Here is a 20,728-nt window from a genome sequence, read left to right on the forward strand (position 1 = left end):
AGTAGACCTAGAGGCAACTTCGAAGTCCCCGAAATACTCACCATGATGTTGCCTTTACGTCAAAGCCAAGTGACCATTTCTTTGGTTCAAGAGTTGAAAAGGGTAAATTTCTAGCCCATTATTTGACCAAAGGATGGGAAAAAGACCCTTACTTCATATCACATGCGTAATTTCACACGCTTATGTGTTGACATTTTTCGCTAATAATTTACCTTTAAAAAGTTGCATAAAGTTTTAAAAAAATAAATTCATAAAACAATTTAACAAGTTTCTTCTTTTTTTCAAGAGTCATTGCCTTACTCTAATTCATGCATTTTGCTAGAATCAGTCTTTTCTGACATTGATCGGCTCTCATTATAACATGTCGTCTAGTTATTTTGCAGCACATGAGAGTGGGAGCATATGTTCTTATTTTTTCGGAAAGCAGCACATGATCATTTTTCAACAACAATTTAGCATCACTTTTAAATTGTGTAAGGGTTATTTTCTTGTACTTGTGCACATTTACTGGCCAAAAATCTCTTTCTTCCCTGCTACAGAGTGCAATAGTAAAGACAGTTTCTGTTCCATCAATAAAATATTGTACAAGCACTTCCATTAATTTTATTTAGGGTACCTTTCCTTAAACCTTGCCGAGAAGAGGGATCTAAATTTCTTAGCCACATTCATAATATAATTTGATATTGACAGACCTTGGTTGTCTGTGTAGTTTATTTGGCCACCAGGGTAGACTTGGATAATAAACTATGTATATTTCCTTGCATAACAAGTGACTATACTATGAATTTGCCATAAAACTGAAGTTATGTCTGGTGAATATGATTTAACAAACCTTTTGTATGTTTAATCAAATTAATTACCCAAAACTTTTCTAAAAAGAAGCAATATGCTTACACCAATATATATAACTTTATGAGCATCCTATGAAATGATAAAAGCAAACAAATTTAAAACACAGATCTAAAGTGGTGCACCTTCATCTCATGCCAAGGGTTCTCATTGGAATAACAAAATAAAATATTAGTCAAAATATTGTTTACTAATTTTAACAGATTTTATCGTTGCTCGATAAGATTTTCTTAGAAAATGAATAATTATCCGTCTGAATGTTAATATTTGATGGGTAGACTACAGACATATCGTCAAGGAATCTGATTAACTAAGCATAAGCATAGCTACAATAGGAAAGGGTGAAAAAAAAAGGAAATTTACCATTACATTAAGAAAATGTTATATTGTATGTTGAAAAAATGAACAAATTATATTAGAAGATAAATTTGAAGGATACAAATTATGTTTATAAACTGTGTAACAATATAACAATATGATTATATGCATGTGTGTAATAACTTTAAATTCAATGACATTTAATGTTAACTTTCTTTATCTATATATCTGTGTATCTATCTAAAGTATTATTCTTAAAAAAATTGTGAATAATTTTTTATTTTAGTCCTTGATTTTTTAAGAAAGAAAGCAGGCAATTTCATTCCAAAGAGGCCGACGCTGCGCAAAACATAAAATAAAAACGTTATCATATTATATTATTAAAACGAAGCTTCTTCTTCTGTTATATAATACTACTATATTATTAGAATCATTCCATGTCTTCTTATAATATTTTATAACAAAAATAATTCTAAATTTTCTTAACCAATAAATACATTTTTTTTCATGTTCTCAAAAAATTAAATTATATACTTTTTATTAACATTTTCGTCACATATATATATATAAGGAAGATGCTGCATATATGGAAAAGTTGCAAAACAATATATTTTAACGAAGTTCATGAACTCATCTGTGCACACTTACCTCAAAAAGAGCGTCCCATTATAAAATTGCCGCCGCCGTTAACGTTTTTATCTATGCAAAGACTAATAAGGTGAACTGCATATAGTCCACTCTGTAATAGTTCTGAGCAGACACGGTTTTTCAACTTCTAATCAATAAAAGTTTAGACTGCACTATTCATTCATATAATTAAATTGGCATAATTACGAGGTAGAACCAGCTTTTATGTAATCAAATTTTGAACATTTAATTCTGAAAACTTTCGGCACAGTTTTGCTCTTTGATCTAAGAACTTTATGTATAATATGAATAATTGATCTGCTTAAACCTTTTTCATATTTAAATACAAACATTATTCGCAGTAAGGCCCGTCTCCTGCAGTATTCGCCATGCTTCTTTGTGGTTTTTTTTTTCTTCCCTAATTTCTATTTAGATCAGCATTACAAAATTCCTTGCAGGAAAAAAAGAACACCAGTCCCTGGTGTCAAATATATTTATTATAATTATATATTAATTAATATAATTACATTTTAATAAATTAAATATTTTTTATTATTAGAGGTTTAAATTTGACTAAAGAAATAATAATAAAAAAATATAAAAAATCCTTATAATTAACTTCTAACCATTTCTTCCTCAACCGCACTGCATCATGATCTGTAGACTAACATAAATTGTTAAACGCGGGTTTTTATCACTCAATTGATATCAAACTCTGCATTAAGTCTCGACATTTAAATTTAAAGGCTAATACTGTCTTCTGCATTATTTGTCCTTGACTTTTTTTAATTTTCATGATCAAATATGATAAGATTAATTCCTTGAAGATCATGATATACACCCACCCATATATCATTTTCTTACCTAACCTCACTGTATCATGTCTAAATGTCTATATTTGTAGGGTAACGAGATTCCTTATACACAACAATTTTGGGTCAGGTTCGGGTGAGGACTCAATTGCCAGGATATGTTGGGATTGTCTGCAGGTGGAATTGAAGAGAGGACCCATTTGTACTAAAATAAAATCAAGGACATTTATCAGAAGTCACCTCTCTTGATTTATTTTTTTTCTGGTAAACACCTACATAGCATTTAATTGAAAAACACAACTACCAGTAATGTAATGGTTTAAACCTTGGAGTCGCATAATTATGTTTATGGAAATAACCACTCGGACATCGAGGAAAAAAACAAGGAAAATCACGTTGCAAAATGAAGAACCTTGTAATAAAGAAAGTCACTAGAACTTTGTTTAAATTGTATATATATTACTTTTGACAATAAATTTATAGTATTAGGATCTTCAAGTGTCACAAAGCAAATATGTTCAGAATAAGTTGAAAAAGAAGAATATATTCTAATAATAGCCATAAAATTAGAGTAGTTTTCATTACCTAAGAATAGAGTAATAAAAAAGATATTTCTCTATAATTATTATATTATTCCCTCTTCTTCTACGTAATAAAAGAGGGAATTTTATGAGCTTATTTTAGTAGACACTCACTCTATTAAGCTAACTCATCATAACAAGATGAAAAAATTCAAGAAATAATATTTTTTAAATTTAAAATAAACAAAATTTTAACAATACAAAATTAGGATTGTCTCTTTTTCTACTACAAGCTATTTACAATAAATTATTAGTCGATATAATATAATTACTTTGACTATATTGATATTAGAGAAATTTAATATATTTATAACCAGCTACCCATTTTTAATTTATTTGGTTCCAAAAAAAAATTTTTTAAATTTTTGAAATAATTTTATTATTGGTTCTATAATTTTGAACCAACTCTACAAATATTTCTTAAAATAGCCAAAACCTTTTTATAATATTTTATTAAAAATATTCATTTTACTTCAAAATTAGTTAATATCTTTTGTAGTAAGTTTTGAGTAATTTGAATTACAACGTAGAAATATGACTCAGCCAAACTAAAAGGAAAGCTATATATATATATATAGGATGAGTTGGAACTACTCTCTCTCTCTTCATCTCATCATAAAAATATTCAAATAATATACATTTTCTTTCTTTCTTTAGTTTTTTATGACGAAAATGAAAGCTACTCCATTTGAAGAGTAGGGCATCCACAAAGCATTCCCTTTTTTTTCCTACTCATGCCATTTTGTTTTGTTTTGGTTTGAATTTTAATTTAGATAAAAGGGTGTGGCAACATATTATCTTCTAACCATTTGATGTTAAATGTGAAAGATGGAAAACGACCGAAGACATCGGGTATTAATCATTTGATGATGTATGAGATATGTTTCCAAAACACTGATACAATATATCTGATTTTTCAGTTTCAATTAAGAAAGGCTTATAGATTTATGAATGACACGTTAAAGTAATTAGAAAGCAGAAAATGGTCATGCGCGCACATATATAATTTGCTTCCATTCATAACACGAAAATTAAATTTATACATACGAATACTTGGTATATTACACTGTATTCTTGTATCAATACAAAATAAAACAAAAAGCATAGATGAACAAGACATATAACCTCTTTCTATCCCTTTTTTACACAAAACAATTCATTTGAAATCATTATGAGATTTCTCATTTGAAACTTTAAAGGACCAATGAGAACAACAGCATACATAGAGCATAGCATCCCACCACAGATGCTAAAATAACCATAAGAAATTAACGTTGCCAAACTTGTGGAAAGAAACTGCACCTTATCCTCCATCCCCCTGATTCAAAGTACAACTCCATATGTATATAGGTATGCTAACAGCATACACTACAGTGATTCAAAACCCTCTTTCAGTTCCGAGAACCCAAGCTGAATGCATGGTTTTCCTTCACTCCAAAACACTTTTATGCTCATAGTAATTTTAGTTGTTTCTCATACACCACAAGCCAAACCCCTTGCCTCTGATCCTTTCATGATTCTTAGCCTTTTGCAAGAAGTCACAAACATACTGCAGAAAAAAGTACGGTTCTGTCAGGTTAAGATCAATTTATAGATAATGATGAAACATGAGACAAGAAAAAAAAAACCATAGATAAAGATGTAACACTTACTTCCATGGAACATCTCCAACTAACATCCAGTCACCCTCCTTGTCTTCATATGTAGGTGCATAATCAGATCCCTTATAACCTTTTTTTTCAGAATACTCCCCTGAAAAGCAAAACCCGTGTCATTTTCACACACAAAAAAAGAGCAGTTTCATTTTTCATCAGAATAAAAAACAATATATAGGACTGATTTCTCACCTATGGTGAGCTTGAACATGTTTTCTAGAGCTTTGAGGAGTTGTGTGTAGCCTCCATAGACCCTCAAGTCTATCTTTCTGAGATAAGGAGCTCCATCCATGCTCACTTTCACATAAATCCCTGCACCCTCATTCTCCTGCAGGCTGTTTTTCCTATAGGATCTGATTGGTGGCCACCCCACTAACTTTGCCCTGTCATGCACGTCAATACATTCAATCAATCACTCAACTCATCAAAAATTTCAGATTCACACAAACATATTAATTTGACGCACCCCTGCTCATCAACAACATAAGATAGAAAAAAAAGGCTTTTTAAGTCTTAAAAATAATTTGTTAAACTCACTTGGCAGGAGGGGGTGCTTCACTTTCCACATGTTGAGCACCCTTTGAACCACACTCCTCAGATGTTTCAGTCAATGGCCTTTTGTTGGTCTTAACACTTGCAGGCACTGCTTTTTCCTCTGTGCCCGGCAACCCTAGCCTAAGTTCAGTTGCCTTGAGGTTGAGATCACTCTCATACGCCACAGTGCTTTCCATCTTCCAAGTGATTCAGATGAGTATATCCAATATAACCAAAATCCTCTCTATTTCTTTGTTATTCAAAATAGAATAGAAACAAGGAAGTAATGAAGGTTCTAGGGGAGGAGTGTCTTGTGAGATGATAAGACTTGAGATGTGATGCAAGTGTGGAAGGTTATGTTTTATAGGGATATATATTAAGAAGATAAAGAAGGGTATTCTGTGTAATATGCATAATGTAACATGGATGGTGTGAGTTTTGTTTGAACGCATAAATTAAGGACAAAGACAGGCAAAGGTGTCGGTAGCAGGAGCAGCAAGTTTAAAGCAAAGTGTCCCCACAAAGGGAAGACAAGGGTGGGACAGAGTCACTCTCCCACAAAGGAAAAGACTTTTGGTTTGGGAGAGAAATAAGGAGCGTTGGCTTTAAGGAAAGGCAAAAGTGGAACATACCCATGTGAAGGGAGGGTCCATTCATTCACACTTCCTCATCCTACCCCTCTTCATGTGGGTCTCATTTTTTTAATTGCTCAATTCCCTGTGGGCCCTCCTTTCATGTGACTCAACTCCCTTGTACTTGTAACTCACCTCAACACCCAAAAACTAAAATAATTAAATAAAAATTACTGTGTAGTTCACCTTATAATATATATTTTTTAATTTTAAACTTCACTGTCTAAATATGGCATTGGGCATTCCATCACTTGGTTGGAGTGGATCAAGCTAACAAAATTCTCCCAACCTAAATTTGTCTAAGTACGAGAAAGAGGAAGAAATTAAGAAGCATATTGCTTAAGGGTTTATCTAGTTAATTGACAAACATAGTTATTATTTAAATTGAGACGCAGGGAATGAATATTTGATGAGTTGTAGAGGGAGGACCATTTCTTGCTTCACCACTACAGTTTGAGCAAAGTTTCATGCATGGGGGCATCCCCACCTCCACACGAGAGAGGACCACTGTGAAGACATGAGAATGCCACTTACAAAATCAAAACCAAAAGGTGTCAGAAGAAGTGAGATCGGTATTGGATTCATCACTTGTAGGGAAAAGCCTCATTAATTCCATCTTCATCACCACAATTTAGTCAAAGATCCATGGGGTCATCCCATTCTCACCTCCACAAAGTGAGACCATGCACACTATCAAGCAATAACCTTTCTTTTTAAGGAAGCAGTGATATTTAGTTTGTTTTTCATGATGTTTCAATTAATTAAAATATAATTTTGTTTGATAACAAAAATTATTTAATAAGATAAATTAAATAAATAATCATTAGCATTTTTTCAAATGTTCTTTTCATCTATTATCTGAAGTAAATTTTTTATTTTTACTCTTATTATTTTTCAACAGTTTCTCCTTCTATCCCTTCAATTTTTAAAACGTTATTATCAATAATTTTTTCATGGTTAACTTTTTCTAAATTATTTTGTCATTAAATCTTATTAAAATATAAATAAAACATTAAATCTTGTTTTTATAATATAAAAATATTAAAATAATAATAAAATTAATTCATATTATTTTATGTAATAAAAATATTTTAAACTACAAGTAAATTTAATGATATGCTTATTTATCAGCTAGTTTAATAACTAAATTTGTTAAACACTTTTAATTTAATCAATTAACTTATGAACTTTCAGTTCACTTTTTAACTTCGAATTTCAACTAACTTATATATACCCATTAAATAAACATCTAAATTAGTTTTTAAGATTTTTTTTTTTTTGTTAAACCTTATTTAGTCTCTAAAAATGTAAAAATCACTAAATTGTTTCTAATCAATATGGACAAATTAGTTCATAATTGAAAGATCTATGTTTAATTAAACAAAAATGCTTTTTTGAAAGTTGGATAAAAATATGATAGATAAGAGTATGGTATATTTTATTTTATTTTATTTTTTATACTTATTAAAATAATAATTTTTTTCAATACAAAAAAATGAAAATATTTTTAATTAAGTTGAAAATAAAAATGGAAATATACTAATTAACTATAAGATAGAAACTAAAATACTAGTTAAATAATAAAAAAAATGTTACAAATTAATAAAATAAGTTACTTATAAACACCTTTATTTCAATTAAACAAACGTTCAGTGAGATACATAAATTACAGACGAACTGAAACTAATGACTATTCAAACACTCAAATTGTTACTTATGTTGATATACAGTCTGGTATGATGTAATTACTCCTAATTAATTAACCACTTGACTTGACGACTAGCTCTTTTGGCCTCAATTCTAAATTTTATTAAATTAATCATATTGCTAAATAAAGAAAACCACTTTTCACGTGTTTAAAACTTGTATTAAGTAATCACAGGTCGAGCTGCATGTAAAGGACAGAAAAGAATACACTGTCACAAGCTACTCTTAAGTTATTTCGCTCTCGCTGCTGGGTTTGTCGGATTTTTGTCACCATCGCTGATTAATGAACCAAGTTAAAATTTGTGGTATGAAAGCCAACAGCATGGCTATATAGTATGCTGGCAATATTCTGAACGATGTGTCACTTGCCACTAAACAGCACTCAGATAGTGATGCTCAACTAATGCTTCCAATCGGATATAGATCTCTTCTTGCCTGATTTTCTGGTTCACTAGCTGCAACATTTCCGGGTTCGATCCTATTCCACAAATTAGTGTTACTTTCGTCTGCATATATATGAAGGAAAGGAATTAAATTCGTATTTATTATGAGAGACCAGGAAAATGCATTATAACCATGAAATGGGAAGGGAATGTCTGGAATGATATCAAATATCTATATTTAAGATTTCATCAACTCATTTAATAGTAGTTGAAAATTTATGTTGGGTTTAATGTGGAGGACTATTATGATAGATCTAAATTAAAACTTCCCTTCAAATGGAATTCTTTGCTTATTTGATAGGTTTTTGAGTTTTGACCAGGTGCTACATATACTTCAATGACATCAATTGCTTGGCATCCACTTGTGGCTAACAAAAGTTCTAATTTATTACATTTGGCAACCAACAGACTCGTGGAAAGTGAAGGATAGAAAACCCAATCGCATGAACCATATTCTCTTGTCCTATTGCTTTATTCGCTACTATTTTCATTCCTAACGTGTATATATTCTCTGATATTAAGTTACTAAATATTTCTATAAAAAAACCTTATCGTTAACTTTAAAAATCACTGTACAAAATTGGAGTGTGCATCATGCATATATCTTTTATTATATGCTTAACGATTTATTTAAGTATTTTTTAGTATTTTTTTTTAAAAAATGATGATTTATAACATATAAGATTTATAATCTTATTTTCATAACTTGTCATAAACTCTCTTCCAAACAAATTATTAATTATAAAACTCTATATAACTAATTTTTAGTGCAAAAGTTTTTCTTTATTTTAAATTTATTTTCTATCCCATTATTTCATTTTAAAATTAAAATTTTAACATATGTACGTGTGTGTATTATACTGATTATGTGCATGGGGTAGTTGAAAAATATCTATAATTTCTTTTAAAGAGATTTACTTACTACGAGATCCATGCCTGCTTACTTATGAAAGAAAAAAAAAAGAGTGCCAAAGTTTCTTAAATATTTTTATTCAATAACATAAATTTTGATTTTAGAATAACCTTCTACTATTTTCACAATTAATACACTCTAAGTAATTATAAAATAAAATAAAATTAATCAATTATATTTTAATAATAATAAATTCGATTTCCTTTTAATTGTTTTGTATTTTTCGAGAAGTTGTTTATCATTACTGCACCAAAGTCTATTGAGTTAAAATGAAATGTGTTAGCTTTTGCGGCATCATACTAAAAGTTGTTTTTCGTGAGAACAAACAAATTACTCAACTTTATTCGATAATACACAGTTTGTATATAAGGAAGAACTATTATTAGAACAATTTTTTCTTCTCTTTTTTTATAAACTCTGTTAAAAGAGTTTAAAAAGAGAAGAGAAGAACATGTTTAACGAATAAGGGGAAAAAAGAGAAAGGAAAACGAAGAATTAATATAAATTAAATAAACTTAAAAACAGAAGATTAGAAAAATTTTGAAAGTTTCATAAATTTTACTTTTCTCATTTGAAAACTTTTAAAAGAAGGATAACTACAGTTTTTTCTTTTCATCTTCTTCCCTCAAAACTAATTTTCAAACAAAACTTTAAAAATTACCATTTAAAAAACGTAAATGAAAAAATAAAATGAGTTATAATACTGAAAAAACACAACCATTTAAACATTTAGTGTGTATTTAATTTATTTTTTAATAAAATAATTATTTTTTAGATTATATATTTTTTCATATAAAATAATTTTTATTCAAGTCAGATAGGATTATTATATATAATAAATTTTTTTATTATTTAATAGAATTATATATCTAATAATTATGTATTTATTTCAACTTTCTAAAAGTTTTTTTTATTAAATAAATAATATTCTTAAAAATAATTGAATCAATTTTAAAGTTTTAACATGCAATAATTAAAAAAATATAATTAAAAATATAACCTAAAATCATAAGTCGGTGTTATACATTTTTTATACTATAGTTACACACTTAAATGTGGCATGTGAGTCTATTATTAAATTTTTTTTATATATACAAAAATTTAAATTTAAAATTTTACTTAAATAATACTGAACTGTTCGACACTCAGACTAACTTCTATTAGTATAAAACTGAAGTATTAACATAAATAATTCAATATACCTGCATAAACTATACTCTAGTTTTACTCATCACTTATTTCTTCTTAACAAAGAACACATCATTTTTTACTAAATAAAAAATTATATATTATTTATCCTTTCATTTAAATTTTAATTCAATATTTGTAAGCACAAGTAATTAAAATATATGTTTAATAATTATGTATTAAAATAAATGAGTACTAAATATGACCACAAAAATTAAAATGCAAAATAAATGTGATTCTAAGATGAAATCTCCATTTCTTGTACGATGAAGTTTTGTCAACTCAATTTGTTTTCGCTTATTTCACTTCTCCATTTAAATACTTTGCAAGAGGAGATTGACAATTTGTAGAAAAATGCTAAATCAATTTTTTTTTTCTATTTTTACTTGTATATAAAGTCATTAAATTACATACATATATGTAAAATAATGTAATATATTTTTTAGATAAATTTAAAACTAAAATTTTTAAATATATTTTTTATGTATAAAAGAAAACAAAACGGAAAGAGAAACTACTAAATATATATTTGTTTAATATGAACAAAGTAAGACTCTTTTCAGGCGAAAATGAACAAAAAAGTAAAATTTACTTTAGCTTCACGTAAATAGCAGCACTCACCCGAATTTAATTTTTTCAATTTTTAATCATTTGAGAAGAGTGTTAAAAAATTGTATTGTTCAATATTATTTTTTTAAAGAGAAAAAAAAAGTGTTTAATATATTTTGTTATTGTATTTTGAATTATTAATTAAATTTTTAAAAATTAAAAAATATATTAAATCTTTAAAGAAAGTGTTTAATGTACTGTTAATATTTTTTTCTAATCTTAAATGTGAGTCAAGTTTAAAATTAAAAAAATAATGAACTTTAAAATAATATATTTATTTAAAAAATTTGTAACCTATACAACATGCTATACAAAAATAATTTATATATAATAAATTTTATTAAAAGTTATATAATTTAATATAAATTAATGTATAAATATTATTAAATACTACAATTTGAATAAAAATATTAAATATTTTATTATAATTATTATTATATTATATTAATTGTTAAAAAAAACATGTCGATTAAAATTTATAATTATTTTATTTATTCTTTAATACATTTTTTAAAACTGACTAGTTTAAATTTGGTTGTGACCTGTATTTTAATTTATATTTTCAAGTCAAAACTTATGCTTTAAATTTGAGCATTGTTTGAGCTTGATTTTTTAAAAAACATTATAAGTTTAATTTTTTTAATCTTTTACTTTTATGTTGCTTGAATTTTTTTAAATAATTGTTATTTTTATTATTTTTTGCTTAATTCTTAACACCAGATTTTATACTGTACTATAACTTTAAACACGTGAACCAAATTTAAAATTTAAAAACTAAAATTCAATAACGTATTTATAAAAAAAAGATAAACTTCCGAGCATCTTAATCAAATATATATTTTAGTTTTTAAATTATATCACAAAACCTATGTAAGTAATGTATGGCATTGTATGTATGCTTACATATGATATAATATAATATAATATGAAGCCGTACTACGGAACGAGGTAGTAGTGAGCACTAGCAGAAGAGTGAGGATCTGCTTTTGCTTGCAAATGCACTAATGCAGGTATCATCACCATTCTCTCTCAGACGAAAGTTCTGAGTTTTTAATTTCTAACTGTAAAATTAACTGAACCTACTTGAAAGTTTGTACTTATATAAATAATTTATAAAATTATAATTATTTGATAAATTAATTAATTTGTGTTTAAATGATTTAAAATTATATGTAATATTAAAATTAATTATAATTTATTTTATTTGTACAATAAATTAATTAAATAATTATATACTAAATTAAGATTTCTCTTCATATATGTATTTAAACATAAAATATATTTAGATAGAAGAAATTTGGAAAGCAAATAAAAAATAGTTAAGATTATTATGAATGTGAAAAGTACAATAAAATTAACATGTGTTATTTTTTAATTGTATAAAAGATAAGTTGTCTCTTTAAAAATATTTAAAAATAAAAATTTGATAAAAATATTAATAACTATCTTTTGAAAATTAAATACTATTTTTAATAACTTTTGAAAAATTATAAATTTTTTATTTTATATTATTAAACAACTCTACAAGTTTGTTAACTAAATCAATAAACTGCAATTTCATAAATAAGTTGCAAGGTATATTTATCAAACATAACCTAGATCTGTCAAAGTATCATAGTTGCTTTCTAGATTCGGGCTATACCGTTTTCACTCCATAATCAAATGACACCTAATAAATGGCTGTTAAATAAATACTAAAAAATATATTATGTAGAATATAATAAATAATATGATACAAAATAATATTAAAATTATATATAAAAGTATAAAAAATAATTTTTTTTCGCATCTAACACATTTAAGAGTGTTTATACTTATACTATCAAAAGTTGAGTAAAAATATTAAATTATTATTTTGTAAAATTTTGTTTAGTTTTTTTAGTTTAGTCCATAATTTTTTTGAAATTATTAGTTTCAACCTCGATGACAAAATAATTAGCTAAAAAATCTGTATATCTTAGTATTTATTTTGACTAGAAAAAGACGGATGTATATATTAGTACTTGTGATTCTTTATTTTTATTTGTTTAATTTTTAAGGATTATGTTATCGTTTTATAATTTTTTTAATACACATTAAGATGTAATTTATTAAAATATTTTTTTAAAAACTATAAGTGGATGTTTAAGTGTGAGATCAAGATGGTATGGCATAAATATCAAAGTTTGTAATATTTTCGCATGATATTTATCATAATTTAAACATTTGTAAATAATACATCATACATTAAAATATATTGAGATAATAAAATATCAATTAGTATTTAAGTTATGTAAACTATTACAAACTGAATTTAGTTTTTAAAATTTTGAGCGTGTATTTAATTTTAGAGGATTATGTAATCAAATTATAATTTTCTTATAATATACTTAAAAGATGTAACTTACTAAAATATTTATTTTAAATATAAGTGGATGCATACGTGTGAGATCAAGATGGAATAACACCAAATATTAAATTTAATAAAATGACGCTTTTAATAAAAAAATTAATCAAATAAACTATATCAATTAGTGTTTAAATTAGGAAAAATAATATAACTTGAATTTGCTTTTGAAAAAATTAAAATTAAAAAGTTGAAATGATAAAGACATCTTTGACAAAAAAAATGTTAAAAATATTTGATATTGACACACATATATTTAGGGACTTTGTTTTTTACTCCCAAAATAAGTCAAACATGTTTCTGGATTCATAATTGATAGTGGTCGCTTAACGACTTGAGTTACATAACTTTGGAGACAATGAGATAGAGCTAATTAAACGAAATTGATGTCTAATAGTAAGAATTTTTAATGCACCCAGAAAACGACATATTTGTAAGATTAACTTTCAGATGGAGGACGAATGATAACGAGGATGACATCGTGGCTCCATTGGATCCAAGTACTTGTGCTCTTACAATGCTACATTATATGGAAATACGTATCCTTTTCTATTGACTTTAAATGTTAGTTAAATGTAAGGGAAAATCATGAGAAGGTAAAAAAGAAAGAAAAATGAAAAATTAAAATTTTACTGAATCATGAGGTTTTACTTACTTTCAATACAACAATGATCTATACAGCAAAGGTCTGAATACCACTTGACTAACTTCTTAGTCAAGATTCAAAATGTTTGTTACATGTAAAAATTATGTAAATCTAAAAGTGGTGTATTTGCAATTAACATTCAATGAATGTTGTACTATGTACAAATGCATTGATTGGATTGCATTTGATTGAAATGGCTTGCAAATACTGCTGGCGACAGGGCAATAATTTCACAATGATATGATATCCGACCAAAATGACTAATGACAACACCAACAGAGTGATCCCACCATTTTGTTTTACATCGTAACCTCCCTTTGACAATTAAGATCAGTTCCGTGAATTTCCATCTATAGTTGGATTCCTCTATTTGAGCATTTTTCACACCTACAGATGAAAATTCAAAGATATAAGAAACAACGATTGTGTGAAGTGAAAAAGTAGGAGCAGTTGAAGGTGAAGTGCAGGAACACGTGTGGTGTCCCTTTGATGGGTGAGAACCCAATCCACACGGGAGGAAAGGTCCCACACACACACTTACCCAATTCCAAGTTGGTCTTAATGTTTTGTGTTTGTCCTTTTGATTTTGGTGTATGCTAATGCTATGCTTCAAAGCCCATTCCATTCGTGCATTTCATCGTCCCTTCCTTCCTCTGTCCCACCGCATAATTTGGTTGTAATGGACAAAATGTATAGTTGGATTCGTAACGCTACTTTAATTTCTTTTCGCGTTTTCAATTCAAACACTTACATCAACAGGTATTTGGTTTCGGGTTAAAATTCATCTTTATTTTAACGCTAATAAACACACGTGTTGTTAGTAAATGTCCATAAAACTCAAATTTTATGTGACTAAAAGTCTTGGTTAATTGGTGGGTACACAGGGCTCTAAAAAGAAACAGAGGGGGAGAAAGTGAGAAAAGGAGTGTTCCACTAGGTTTGGTGAAAAGGGGATGTAGTTTAATATGATTTACAAAGAAACCGACATGTCTATCAGAAATGTCTTCTAATGTCGGACCGGGCTCCTCTATAATGGCCTCTAACCCCTTTTTAAATCTTTTCAAATCATGAGTGACGATAAAAAAAGTGTCTGCAAATTAGATTACATTGTTTCAAGAGAAATATTCATTTCATTTACTTTCATTTTTGCAATCACATTTAGTTCATTTTATTAAAAGCATAAATTTTATGCAGTTTAAATTAGTTTCTATTAAATGAAATTTTATTTTGTATTTGAACTAATTTTATCATATATTTTATAAAAAAAATATACTTAAATCAGAATCATCAAATGCAATAAATAAACAATCCATCTAAATTTAAATATATCAAAATTCAAATTGAAATATAAATCAGATTAATTATCATATGAAATGAGTTTAAATTCAACACCTAAAATGTGAAACTATATTAGGTAATTAGGTTAAGCTCATCGTACAGTGATAAATCATTTATTCAGTACAATTTATTTTGTTTTGTTCAATTTTTTTCTTGTCAATGGTTTAATATTTTTTTTCCCTAAAACATATACTAGACAGTAATTTTTAAAGTATGGTTTTTATTTATTGTAATAGCTAGTTGTAAAATTATTTTTAAAAGCATGTAAGAAACAATAATTTTTAATTGCTAACAATTTTATTTTCAATAATAACAAAAATATTCTTAAAACAAAAAATATATAAATTTTGTAAAATATAATTTTTTTAGTTTTAACAGTTATAAAATTATTTTTAAAATATATAATGTATAATTTTTTTAACTGCCGGCAATTTCCTAGTCAGCGATTATGAAATCATTCATAAAATATGAAATGAGTAATAATTTATTTAACTGTTTGTACTTCTCAATCAACAGCAATAAAGTTATTTTAAAAAGTATAAAATAAGTAATAATTTTTTGATTATTGGTCATTTTTAAGTCAATGATTATAAAAATATTCCTAAAATGTGAATAAACAGTTTTTTGAATGTTGTACATTTATTCTTGTCAATAATTATAAATATTAAAAAATTATTTATTTATTTATAATAAAATATTTGTAAAAATAGTTCTTATAAAATTTATTAATGATGGCATAATTATCGCATAAATACATATCATAAACAACAAAAACTAATTATTTTTATAAGTTAAATAAATATAACTATAATAATAATTATTATAAATATTGATAAAAAAAATTGACTAAAATACCATAAATATGTTATTAATTCTTTAGAACTTAATTCATTACTTAATCATGTCGTCTATACTTTCTTATAATAATTAAATAAAAAATAGTCTCAACTCTAAGAGTTAAGAAGAAGTAACTAATAATAATAAGAGAAATATTTATGAATGCTCAGTATTGAAAGACAAGGTTAAAAAAATCCTTGAATAAATGTTATCTACGCTTTTTAACAATACTTACAAAATAATGGTTAAAACATTGAAACTGCTGTCGTAGGTTGTCTAAGAAAATGTTAATTGCTTAATCTGATATAAGGCAACGATTTTTATTAGAGTAGTCATAACTAAAAGTAATTATTGTCTATAAAGAAAGACGACGATCACATAAAATATATTTAAAAAATTATTGCCTATACTCTTAGGAACGAATTTCAGTTAAACTCCTAGCAGCGATTTTTGACGGTTGTTGTAAGTAAAAAATAATATAGTAACCAGAGATGTAAGCTATGATTTTAGTTTAAGTTTGTTTCTATACACTTGGAAGAATCAATTCCAACTTCTGTTTTAGGTGATAATGTTTGCTTGCTAAATAATTTCCACACGCAACATCTTATTGGGTTCCATTGCATATATGAAAGAGAGAATTTGCCATGAAAGAAACAATGAAGTTAATGCTGTCCATACATACATGCAAATGTTCTTGATCGTATCCCTTTGTGTCAACTTCTAATAACATCTTACCAAATAAAACGTACAGAAGATATATATCCTAACCACACTGTGAATGAATTTATGGTATGGACCCTTTTATTCTATGGGGAAATTTTTTTAGGAAGACAACATTATCCTCGGAAAAAGGTCAACCTGTGTTTTTCACTAGGTGGAGCCTATTGTATGAAGTCGTATAAACACCATTATGTAGGGTATGTTCCTTCACAAGTACTAATGCAGTTAGCTGGTCATCTCGGATCCTCACCCCAAAACAGCTTTCATGTGCCATAGTAGTCCTCTGATTTCCTGTGATTTCACAATCTCTTTAAATCAACATACTTGGTCCCCATTCCCACTCCCTATATATATATATAACATGAAGTTTTCAAAGTTTTGTTTCTTTATCCTTCTCTCCAAAAACAGATATAAAAGAGAAGGATTGAGGCTACTCTTTTTGGACATATTAACTATGAAAATGATTCATGTAATCTTCTTTTATAAAAGCATGGTGATTCTTTTGTCAGCCACTAATTGATTCGGTATCCCCCTTGATTCTAGTAAAGATTATAAAGCACGTAATGGGTCTTGTTCCCGTTGAAATAAATAAACAAACATTTTATATGATATATATGCCAATGCAAACTAAAAGATTAAACTCATAAATCATACCTTAATATAATGTAAAATATCACTATAAATAATGTAATAAAGCTAACAAATATAGTTATGTTATGACGACACGTAGTTACTCGTTATTTCTTTTAGCGCAGTTCACGTCGTGTAATATAAAAATCAAGTGGCATCCAGGTGTATGAGACATAATAATTTTCCTGACCAACAACCATATTGTTTACATCTATCTTAACTTTCTTTCAGGATCATCAATATCTAAACCTAAGGAAAAGTAAAGTAAATGACTTAAACTCATTAATGTGAAATTTTATGTTATACAATTAAAAAAAAAACTCTTTTATTGTCTTCAATTTATGTTCCTTTATATATATATATAATTGTTAATACTATGGTCTAATTGTGTTTTCTTTCATGTCTGATTTTTTAAAATTTTCGAGCCTTCATTTTTTCTAAGGTATTTACTCTAATACCGTATTAAAATTATGAATACGAGCTTAATCAAACGGTGAGAAAAAGTAAGGTAAATGGATATATTTGTCTAAAATATCATAAACAATTAAGAGTTGAGACTTTTTTTATTTATGTATCTTTTGATGTATTATTAACTCACTCATGTGAGAATTTATATATTAATACTCATAAGAAAAGATAAATATTTATCAACTTAACTATACACAGATTAAGTGCGATGTTACATATATTGATTATATACTTTCTTATATATTTTCTTATGCGTTTTATACAAAGTATCCATGTATATATAGGCATGAATTAAAGGAAGCATGTAGCCTTCTTTTAATACATAATTTTTTTAGATATACCATAGAATTGTTAGCGCTGTAACACTTGTAATTCTTGGTTCAATTTTTTTTTCCTAAAAAAATTAAAGATAGTATGAACATGTGATCTAGATCCAGAATTTCATTATTCCATCATAGATAAGAATTATAGGTAAGAGTGTACCTCCTTTCATAAAAGAAGTTTATCGAAAACAAAGGATTAAAGTACTACTAATTTAAGGCTTTGATTTGATTCTTACAGCAAAAAGATTTCCTTATTTAGTAGGTGTATGTAAATATTATATGTCCTCGTCAACAAAAATAAAAGAAAACTCGTGCACTTTTTACAAGTAGTTCATCTAATCCAATAAAAAGCACAAATGGAACAATGTCAATACACCCAATAGATTGATTTTAAATATTATAGAATAGAACAAAGATAATATCTAAATTATATATTGGAAGTATTGCGCTGTAAACATCTCAGAATTTCTCTAAGCGGCATGTTTCGTGTACTTTTACTTTAAATATAAGATAGTCTTCCCTTTTTCCTGAGCATTTGCAATTAAAGAAAAAGAAAATATATAGCTTCCTAAATAACTATGTTAAGCTTTGCTAATTATAGCTTAACACAAAACCGCGTAAGCCACAGGAATGATAATATTAATGATTTATACAATTTGGCAAATTGGGCAGGCTCTGTATAGTCTATGCATTCTATACGTTTTTCGTGTTTAAACTAAACATTGCAAGAAAAGAGTCTTTGGTCAGCCCCCACCATGGTGTCCACTGTCCCAAACTCTACCAACATTTGGAATAACATTATTGTGGATGAAGATACATTAAATATTTTGCTTATGTGAGGCTGGGCGAACATCAAACAACAGATATTAGTACGTAATGATAATTAAATAACTTGTTAATCAATTAACTTATTGATGACTTGTAACTAAGTATGACATGTCTCCACAGTAAATTACATCAACGACAGGATCAGCTTGGGATTCTGTCCCATTAATTAAGTGAAGGGTGTAAACAAAATTGAAAGAACCATATGTACCAAAATTATTTTCAAAATTTATTTGTTTTAATTAATTGAAGGATCTTCATTTCATCGATGTAAGAATGGTTGGTATTCGCAGTAGAGATTTAATTTATAAGTTGTTAAAATTATTCTAAATTAAAGAAAATGGGGAGATATCCTAATTCCCTGTAACAAGGAAAAAAGAAACAGAACTTTTCATTGCACGTCTCATATAACTGAAAGTTTTCCTAGACTTTACTGTGAAAGTAACCCCAAACAATTGCGTTCTCCGATGTTTGAATTATCAATCTTGATTGATTATTTCTCTATAAGATGATTATAGATTGCTTACGAATACAGTTAATCCTTGTCGGTAAATCATATTTACCATATTATTTACTATGCTGCGTTTAATTTCATGTTAGTCATAAATAATCCTTATGAATAAGTGGTGGTGGATCCAAGTAATAAATAATCTCGACTATCTCGGATAAAAATGCGAGTTCAAATACTAGGAAAGCAATTTCTCACGGCAAAACTGGAATCAGTTAATTTCAATTACAATTCAAATGAGCCCATCAATTCATACTGATGAAAGATTTAGCTCTAGCCTGGAGTAATATAAGAAAGAATGATGGATAAATAGCGGTATGTGGTTTTGTAATGCACTATGTGGTAAAACAACTATTTTTTTTTTGCCGAATCTAAGGCATGTTAATTCCTGAGTCAAGTGACAATCAGTAATAATTTAATATAATTTTATGCACATTAACAATATATTTTAAATGTTCTGTTTTAGTACGTACTATGCTCTTTTAGGGGAAAAAAACATAAAATTTCACTTAATTAATGATACTTTTTAATATATCTCTCCCTTTTCTCAAGCAGTGTTCTCCAGGCATTATGTTTCTGACCAGAGGACCACATAGTTTGACCTGGTATTATTGACCTGACATCAAAATTTAGGTATTTGGACCACACTCTTAAAGTCCCTATGCGCGCCACGGCATTGTACATGTAAAATTAGATTTATGGGATTATCTAAAATTGGAGTCACTGTCTACACAAGATAAGGATATGCAAGAGATTTCCCTGCACCGAAAATTGGCTTCTTGTTTTCTTTTGTGATTAAGACTACATCAAGTCTAAAAGACGAAAAGGGTATGTTTTTATTTGGACAAGTCCATCTGGGTGAAGTTCTTAGAATATGTGGCCAAGAGGACATGAATCCAAAGGATACTTATCATTTAGGTAGGTTAGAAAGAAACAATCAAAGATGGGGTTAAGGAGGGATGTTGACAGGGCAAGGGCACAGCTAGGGTTTGAGATGTTTCCTTCTCTTTGGGATGTGACCTGTCTCTAAGTTATCGCCATGCCCTAAAAGTTCAGTAGTTATGATATTGCTAAGTGATATAGTGATTGATCATGATCATGTGCCCTGCTGGAGTGCTGGGGATTTGCTGTAACATATCCTAGTTACTATCCCATTTTCTTGCTCTTGTTTACATCATT

The 20,728-nt window shown here is 27.5% G+C and overlaps 1 protein-coding gene across 2 annotated transcripts; it reads right to left on the bottom strand.

Moving 5' to 3' along the window:
• Positions 1-4,222: 4,222 nt before the first annotated feature.
• LOC113871028 (auxin-induced protein 22B-like) lies at positions 4,223-5,718 on the bottom strand. Of its 2 annotated transcripts, XM_027507707.1 has the most exons (5): positions 5,429-5,710; positions 5,380-5,395; positions 5,035-5,225; positions 4,840-4,939; positions 4,223-4,736 (listed from the first exon to the last, which is right to left on the bottom strand). In XM_027507707.1, exons 1-5 carry the CDS (start codon positions 5,571-5,573, stop codon positions 4,661-4,663), a joined length of 528 nt encoding a protein of 175 aa, XP_027363508.1. In that variant the 5' UTR covers positions 5,574-5,710; the 3' UTR covers positions 4,223-4,660. The 2 variants fall into 2 exon arrangements, with proteins under 2 accessions (XP_027363508.1, XP_027363507.1); XM_027507706.1 differs by having other exon boundaries at positions 5,380-5,718.
• Between the last annotated feature and the right edge of the window lie 15,010 nt (positions 5,719-20,728).

The sequence above is a fragment of the Abrus precatorius genome, unplaced genomic scaffold (genome assembly GCF_003935025.1).
Source record: "Abrus precatorius isolate BTA unplaced genomic scaffold, Abrus_2018 Scaffold7, whole genome shotgun sequence".
Lineage (NCBI taxonomy): Eukaryota > Viridiplantae > Streptophyta > Magnoliopsida > Fabales > Fabaceae > Abrus > Abrus precatorius.